Below are 9,370 nucleotides of genomic sequence, written 5' to 3' on the forward strand. Positions count from 1 at the left end.
GAATAGAGATAAGATAACATATTAGGAGATACAGGAAGAAGAGAAATATAGAAGCGATAAGGTAATAAATTAGAGAGGGTGAAAATGAAACGAAACTTGACTAGTGTAAGAGAGATAATAATAATAATAAGAAAAATAATAATAATGATCAAGTATTGGATGTAATGAGAGAAGTGAATGTTAAAAATAAAAGAAAGATAGATAAATGTATTGAATGTGTAGGATAATGCTATAAAAGGACAAACGTCGCCCTTTCAAAGCCTAGCCAGGCTCATGGGCCCGGTTTCTATGGCGTATGTGTTCCCCCCAGCTGGACGGGACGCCAGTCCATCGCAGCGTTACTCAAGAAACAGGAAGAAAGAGTGAGAGAAAGTTGGGGGCACTCACTCTCTCTCTCTCTCACACACACACACAATCTTTCATACACACGTACATACATATGTATACATCTATCTCGGACGCGCGCGCGAGCGAGAGAGAGAGAGAGAGAGAGAGAGAGAGAGAGAGAGAGAGAGAGAGAGAGAGAGAGAGAGAGAGAGAGAGAGAGAGAGAGAGAGAATTTTCTTTATGTGCCATGTTTGCAATTCTCCATATAAATGATAGCAAAGTGTGTAGGAAATGAAATTAAAATCCTGTTTCAGTGATAGATCGATGAAGTTAGTAAAGTTTTAACGTATTGGTAAGTGTTGCGCGCGCACACACACTCAAATGCAGAAAATTTCCAGCTGTTATTTTTAGCAGTTCATTTTCAGCTTTAGACAACAGGATGGGGTGGCGAGGGGTATGTTGATCAATTTTGGAGTTCTTCATAGAAAATTTGAAATTAAATATTTTTATTTCCATATTCTTAATCTCCATATTTTTCCAGGTAGATTGAAAAAAAAAATTTGAAAAAAAATTAAAAATTAAAAATTTGGAGGGGGAATTTAAAATTTCGAAAACATGGTTTTTGCATATTCGCAATCTCCGTCATCGAAAACACAGGAATTCGCTATAAAAAACAAAAAACGGAAGGGTCGTGTGGGGGAGGGGCTATAGCCACCTATATTAGCAAGGACCAAAATTTGACCCCCTTAGAACCTTCTCCGACTAAGGAAAAACCTTCATGTCAAATTTGGAATAGATTATCCAGCAGTTTGGCCGTGCATAGAGGAAACACAGACAGACAGACAGACACACACACACACACACACACACACACAGTGAATTTTATAGATATGGATATATATACGATGGGCTTCTTTCACTTTCCGGCTACCAAATCCACTTACAAGGCCGTGGTTGGTCCAAGGCTATAGTAGAAGACACATGCCCAAGGTGCCACGCAGTGGGACTGAACCCGGAACCATGTGAATAGGAAGCAAGCTTCTTATAACACATTGTTAATTTTTTTCGACCTCTAGAGTAATATGGGATTTATGAAAAGAAAGCTTTATATAACCCAGAACATATAAAACAAACGATTGCAGCATGGAAAACCTTTTTTTGTCATTCAAAAACACACAGAAACCATTGACTTTACTTAAATATTTATCTTTCATCTTTTGTATTTTACTTGTTTCATTAGAGTGCGACCATGCTGGGGCACCGTCTTGAAGAACTTATAGTCGAATGTGTCGATCCCAGTACTTTCTTTATGCTTGGCATTTATTCTATCGGGTCTTTTACCGAACCGCTAGATTACGGGGACATAAACACATCAACACCGGTTGTCAAGCGGTGGGACAGACACACACATATACGACAGGCTTCTTTCAGTTACTGTTTATCAAATCCACTCACAAGGCTTTGGTCTGCCCGAGGCTATATAGCAGAAGACACTTTCCTAAGGTGCCACACAGCGGGACTGAACCAGGAACCAAGTAGTTGGGAAGCAAGCTTCTTACCACACAACCTCTTATTTGTAATATGGTGTCAACATTTTCGTCGCTCGAAACTGCGACCTGCTCACCAACAAAAAAATCGTGCCGCACAATTTTAGATCAAAACTCTTGCCATGCAAGTACAACTTAAACAAAGGCTAACTAAAAGTCTGGAAACTAGCATGGACTTTTAGAACAAATTTAAGGAAACGTTTCGGACAGAGAAAAGGTTAATCCTACGTAACTTAAACAATGAAATTTGCAAATTTCGGAAAAAGTTTGTATTATAAGCTGAGGTGGGAGAAATCGATTTTTCAAGTCCTACATCGTATAGAACATATTTTAAAATTTAGATTTGAAAGTGGCGAGCTGGAAGAATCGTTACCGCGCCGGACAAAAAGCTTAGCGGTATTTCATCCGTCTTTACGGTCTGCGTTCAAACTCCGCCGAGGTCCTCTTTGCCTGTCATTCTTTCGGGGTCAATGAAATAAGTACCAGTTGAACACTGGAGTCAATATAATCGACTTATCCTCTTCCTGAAATTGCTGGTCTAAAATTTGAAATCGATATTTAAGTTTGAAGAAGTGAATCACCGAATTCCTTTTCAATTTATTTTCTATCCAATCTTCCTTCTGTTAAGAATGTACCTTCGCCGGCGAGCTGGCAGAATCGTTAACACGCCGGGCGAAATGCTTAGCAGTATTTCGTCTGCCGTTACGTTCTGAGTTCAAATTTCGCCGAGGTCGACTTTGCTTTTCATCCTTTCGGGGTCAATAAATTAAGTACCAGTTATGCACTGGGGTCGATGTAATCTACTTAATCCCTTTGTCTGTCCTTGTTTGTCTCTTCTATGTTTAGCTTCTTGTGGGCAATAAAGAAATAAGAATGTACCTTCGCCATAACTACCGCCTTCTTCTGATTTGATGCCGTAACCACCATGATCCTTTCAGTTCTGTCTTCTCTTTCTTTTAAAAGCGTAAAACTTTCGAGGTCTTTTTGTTGGACATTCCCTAGACACACGTAATCACTTACCAAATTTACTGATTATTTTTCAGTGTCCATGGATGCTGTTCACCATGTTATCTCTTGCACCCACGAACAGAAAAGAGAGACGAATAATCTTTAAATTTGGAAAAGCTTCTCCACCAGGAATAAGTTAATGATTTTCCTTTTCTTATTTGTCTTTTTCCTGATCTTAAACCCTTCCCTTTCAGAGCATAGACACACTTTATCCCCACATACATATACACTTCACCCTTCCTTTTCTTCGAAATATTCACCCTTCAGCCTTGTCTCAAAATGCTTGTGTCACAAGGGTGGAGAGAAATTAATCAATATTTTCTCATAGACTATTATATGAAGCTCTTACTAGAGAGCGTCCGTTTCTTGACGTAAAGATAACACTTAAGATAGAAGTGGCAAATGTATAATAAATGCAGTTTTCAAAGAGACCCTCATCTAAGCATGCGCCTTCAGTACACCTTTGTGTACTTTACACCATCCCCAGAATTAAGGTTTCAAAAAAAAAAAAAAAAAAAAATTCAATTTCAAAAGAAATTGTGTATTTCATGGTTTAACTATGCTAAGTTTGTTCGTAGATTATAAATATCGGATACTAATAAAGGTTAAATTCGAACTTTATAAAAAATGTGTTATTACGGATGTGTTCTTTGATAAGGAAAAAAATCTAAAAAGAGTTAAACCTGATTTGAAACTATGATTATTTCGGTTAATTATAATAATAAATATGATTTTGTCGATAAGAGTTCCAGTCTATTTAAATCTTGAGATAAATACAGAAAATTCGGCCAATAAAACTTCTAAAATAAGTATAATTAATGTATTTTTAATTTGCTAATCGATGTATTTTCAAATCCTTATCGTTCATATATTTACATTTTCCCAATATTTTAGAATTAATTTCTAAATAAATTCTACTTTCAAAATTGTGGCAACGTTCCACGAGTTTCCAAATAGAATTATCCTTGGAATTAATCAATACAGTAGTTCCAGTATGTTATGCTTAATTTTAGGCGATCTGCCAATAAATATCTCTCTAAGTTGGAAGAGTTTCTCTTATACTAACAAACCACAGCGACTAACTCGTTCTTTCATGTTTCTTAGAGTGACAACTTTCCATGTTTAAAAGTAAATAGTTTTGAATTGGATGAGATACAATTCTAATTTCTAATGCATACTCGTAGTCTACCCTATGGTTCTAGACGCTAAACATAGTGTATGCCATCAATATGTTAATCAAATATGAACATTTTTTGTTGAAGTTAAGCTTACGGGGGAACCTCTGCATAGTCGATCCTACTTGAAATGGCAGTCAAATTTTCTTCAAATGACACCCTATTTTCATCAGAAAAAAAAACAACAAAAACTATTCGTTGGGTCTATCTATCTATCTATCTGTTAAAACTCACTGATTGCTTGCTTGCTCACTTGTCTGTCATTTAATACAGTCAAACTGGCGCATAATGGGGAAACAGTATGAATTAAGGTATCCCTGAAATGTGAATACAAACGGAATAAAAAATATTTGCGATAAAGGACCCGAAATAACTATTACGTGGTAGCAGGGCGTGCTAGAAATAGCAGCCAAATCTTTCTTTTTCTGGGGAAAGGAGCCGTTTACGCGTGATTTCGATGTCACATTCGTTGAAAGCATGCGAAATAACCTGGAAAAGAAAAAAAAATCCGCGAAACAAAACTCCGTTGGTAGGAAAATCGGGGTTTCCCGGGAAACTCCGAGGTCCTCGCCATCCCTCCACCTCTTTCTTTTCCGGAAAAAAGTGACTTGCGGCGGGTTTGGAGGTCAGATACGTTGAATGCACTCGAAAACACCCGTGGAAAAAAACGATTTCACACCGAGGTAGGAACGAGTTCTTTACGAAATATTTATCCAAGATCGGATCAGGCATGCGAATAGAATGATCGATGAGACTGATAAAGTAAAGACTGAGCGTCTGGCGAAACAGAGGGAAAGGGACAAAAGCAGGAGACATCATGAATCGGATGCTCATGCGAATATAAACGGAATAAAATAAGTTTCGTGTAAATCAGACCACGGGTTACCGAGATACACGTTATTTTTCGGGTACCTTTAAAAATAGCCAAACCGGCGTATAATGGGAAAAATACTTTGAAAGTAAGGTACCATTGAAATGTGACTACAAGCGGTATAACGCAAGTTTTGCGAAAATCGGACCACGGATTCCCGAGATACGCGGTTTTTTTCGGGTACCTTGAACTACTGGTGACCCAACTGCATAGTCGTGGATAGACTATCAGTGCCGCCCATGCTGGATTGTCATTTATCCGATTCACACTTTTCTTTGATGCAACTTTCCAACTTTCCAATAATATTCTGCTACAATCTATGTTATAATGCTTGACCATGGGAAAGAAATTGCAGATATAATCTATTATATACACAGCATTTATATTACTCACAAAATATTTAGGTAGTTGATTTTACAAAGAAATCAAAGACTTGATTCAAGGTCTAAGACAATCTGTTTTGACAAGTTAGATTTTAATAAAAGATGGTTCACCATTTTTAAATTTCTTTTTTACATCGTCAAATAATAAAATATGAAGTCAACGAAATAGCGCAGTAGTTGTATTAAGGTGGTTTGAAAACTTGCAGAAATAGTCCAGGAAGATACCAGCTGATAAAGTACAGCTTCCTATATTTACAATTACTATTCACACCAACCAAACCTATTTATGAGGAGAATTAATATAGGTTTAATGAAAAGTGTTGAGGCACTTTTAGTTCAAACTATATAAGCATTTACGTGAATTTGGCAGAAATGGCTAGTAAATAAATAGAGTAGTAAAGTTCGTATTCGAAGTAATAGTACTTTAATAAATAAGTAGGAAGATTTAATATTGGATGCCTAAACAAAAAATTTATTAAACTTACGGCAAGATAGTTCGCATTCTTCTTTATTTTCGAAATTGTTCGCGTTTCCTTGACAACCAGAATATGAAAATATTTCACAATGGCCTGTTTTACTGTTGAAGAAATACCGCAGCAATCGGGCGCGACATAATCCCACTTTTTGAGGTTGTTCACATACTGGAATAATAAGTGGTAACTAAATTGAATTGAAATCTTAAAAGCTATCATCTGACACCAACACATAAAACATACGCACACAGCATACACTCACAGAAGATCATGCGTAGAAACTTACAATACATTCAATTCAGACATGAATTTTAAATACCGCAACTGTCAACTCAACCACAATAGACACAAACAACAACATATGGTAATAGGTTAGTGCTTACATACTCGATACAATGTGCCAAGAATTTTCTAATTATTTGAAATTACTCTCCGTAGAGAGAATCATTAATGTAATAATCGATTGCGCAGCGTCTGGCATCGTGCTCGACGCAAGACAATTAGAAGTCTTCTTTACAGTTTTACTTCGTAAGATTCACCGATCAAGGATATAATTTCATTCTCTATTTTGATTCTTATTCTGAAGGTGGTAACTGAACCGTGATGGCGAAAGGAAACTAAAGAGCATCTACACATCTTGATTATATGTTAGGTTTCTTTATAAACCCTACTCTTTACTGGTTTACTTTATCTATGAACCCTGTTAGACATTGGTTTATCTTATGATAATCTCTGACCGTTGGTTAAGATTGATCATGAATCTGCACCAACTGGCGCAAGGTTTTCTTGAGAAAGACAAACAGTTAACCATGCATGCAAGTTTCCCTTCTCGCTGTTAGTGTTGTCCGAAAGTAAGGTTTTTCATAATAAACCAACGTAGCTTGGTACTAGATTTGTTGTAGTCGTAGCTTGCTGCCAGAACACAAAGAGTCAGTACAAATACCACTTAACATCTTATCCAATGCTTTAACACTTCTGTCAAGCCAATACTCTGGACAGACACCTTATTATCGACTCCGAAAGGATAAAAGACAACGTTGATTTACGCAAGATTTGAATTCAGAGCGTTGGAGCAAATACCACATGCAAGCTCTTACGACTCTGCTGCCTGGTTAAACTAAGCTTACTGTCTACTGAATTTGCCAAAACCCACTTGATGCGCTTGCTTTTCACCTCTACCCATCAAACCACAGCATTGCAGTCTTCACATCTTATGTTAAATACTGTGACTAATCCTTCGTCCCTAGAAATGCCGCTTTCATTTATTTGCCAACGTCGGTTCAAACTTAAAATTAACTTACTTTTGGAAGATATAAGTCGGTCCCAAATATTCTTTTCTACTCAAGGCACAAGGCCTAATAAACTAATAAATAATTGAATAAATAAATAATAATAACCCTTTCTGCTATAGGCACAAGCCCAGCAGTTTCGGGGGAGGAGCTAAGTCGATTACATCGATCTCAGTGCTCAACTGGTGATTATTTTACTGACCTCGAAAGGATGAAAGGCAAAATCGACCTCAGCAGCATGTGAACTTAGAACGTAAAGACAGACGAAATACTGCTCAGCATTTTGTCCGACACGCTGAAAAAATAATGTTTAGTGATATTTCGTCCGTTTTGGCGTCCTGAGTTCAAATTCCACCAAAGTCGACTTTGCCTTTTATTATTTCGGGGTAAGAACCAGTTGAGTACTGTGGTCAATGTAACCGAATTCGCCTCCTCTTAAAATTGCTGGCTTTGTGCTAAAAAATCACAAAGCATTACACAGGGTGTCCACACGGTCTCGGTATATGGAGTAAATAAGATCATAACATAAACAATTAGATAAGAAATAATAATTTCTTAAAGTATGTGTTAATTCCCCATGTGGGTACATGGAGTAAATAAAATCATAACATAAACAATTAAATATAAGAAATAATAATTTCTTAAAGTATGTCTTAATCCCCATGTACCCAGACTTTGTGGACACCCTGTACGTATAGCAGGGCATTAGCAGTGTCATTAGATCGTCGGATAAAACGCTATGTGATATTTCTTCTGATACACTATGCTATGAGTTCAAATTCTACCGAAGTCAACTTTACTTTTCATCCATCTGCGACTCATAAAATAAAGTACCAGCCATGTGCTAAGTTCGATTAAAACGATTATCCTCTCCCCGAAATTTCAGGCTTTGTGCATATATAAGAAACACTGTAGTATATATGTATACAATTATGTGCGTTGACTACAGCATTAGAGCATTTTAGCTCTTATTTCTAGCAATGTAGCTGTGTCTAACACCTTAGTCATATTTAGTGACAATTAAAGGCGGCGAGCTGGCAGAATCGTTAGCACGATGTACGAAATGCTTAGCGGTACTTCGCCCGTCGTTACGTTCTGAGTTCAAATTCCGTCGAGGCCGACTTTGCTTTTCATCCTTTCGGGGTTGATAAAAAGAATACCAGTGAAACACTGGGGTCGATATAATCAGTTAGTCTCCTCCCAAAAAATTTCAGAGCTTGTGCCTTTAATAGAAAGGATATTTAGTGACAATTATAGTTTTCCTTTTTGGTGAAACATTGCATACTGCTGTCTATATTTAATTTTATGTTGGCATCAATTTTAAAACCCATCCAAGACTTGGCCCCCGTGCTATCCGCCCACTACAGAAATCGAACTCAGGACACATAACATTACGTCACAACTACTTTACCTCAACCGGTCCAGCTCTCTTTAATATCATATCAAGATACGTCAAAACGGAAACGGATCCCATAAAATTCAAAAGTTCACTGAACAAATTTCTTCAAAAAATCCCGGACCAACCTCCTACGACTGGATGAGCCATGGTGCCCCTTATATGACTAAAATACTTCACCAGGTAGTACTATTAAGTTAGACATAGCCTGGGCCTATACTGGCCGAAAATTACCAAAGTTATATATATATGTATATATATATATATATATATATATATATGTATATGTGTATGTATGTATTTTACTTGTTTTAGTCATTAGATTGCGGTCATGCTGGAGCATCACCTTGAAGAATTTTTAGTCGAATGAATCGATCCCAGAGTTTAATTTTATTTTAAGACTGGTACTTAATCTGTCGGTCTCTTTTTGCCGAAACGTTAAGTTACGGGGACCTAAACACACCAACACCAGTGTGATAAAAAAATAAAATAATAAAAAGAAAGAAAGGTTGTAATATTTACATGGGGCATTGCTGAACGTGGATGCTGCGGGTTTCAAGCAACAAAGCCCGTAGTTGTTGTTCGGATGAATGACGCATTTATAATCACCAACACAGTTGACGACGGGTGAAACCTTACCGAAACAATAGTCATTCGGTGTACCGGTTTCACAAATATTCTCCACATGACCGGGACTTCCGGCTGACAATGAAAATAATCAATGAAAAATAACAAAACAAAGCAAAACAACAAAAAAAAAAAAAATTAAAATCGTTGTTGACGGTGTTGCTGATGGTGTTGTTTTTGGTGGTGGTGGTGGTGTTTTAGTTCTTGGTCAACTTTGATCGAATAGACTTAAATAATCAAAGGCATTCTACCTTATCTGCGATCAACCCATCTT

The 9,370-nt window shown here is 37.1% G+C and overlaps 1 protein-coding gene across 1 annotated transcript in view; it reads right to left on the reverse strand.

The window, feature by feature from the left end:
- LOC106882026 (uncharacterized) overlaps positions 1–9,370 on the reverse strand; it is a 28,613-nt gene that overhangs the window by 8,370 nt on the left and 10,873 nt on the right. Inside the window, exons 5-6 of the mRNA XM_089350124.1 lie at positions 8,992–9,181; positions 5,797–5,952 (exon numbers count right to left, since the gene is read on the reverse strand). Of these exons, the coding sequence (XP_089206250.1) occupies positions 5,797–5,952; positions 8,992–9,181 (346 nt within the window). The remainder of the gene's footprint in view (positions 1–5,796; positions 5,953–8,991; positions 9,182–9,370) is intronic.

Source organism: Octopus bimaculoides, chromosome 4 (genome assembly GCF_046866305.1).
Source record: "Octopus bimaculoides isolate indiv1 chromosome 4, ASM4686630v1, whole genome shotgun sequence".
Classification (NCBI taxonomy): domain Eukaryota; kingdom Metazoa; phylum Mollusca; class Cephalopoda; order Octopoda; family Octopodidae; genus Octopus; species Octopus bimaculoides.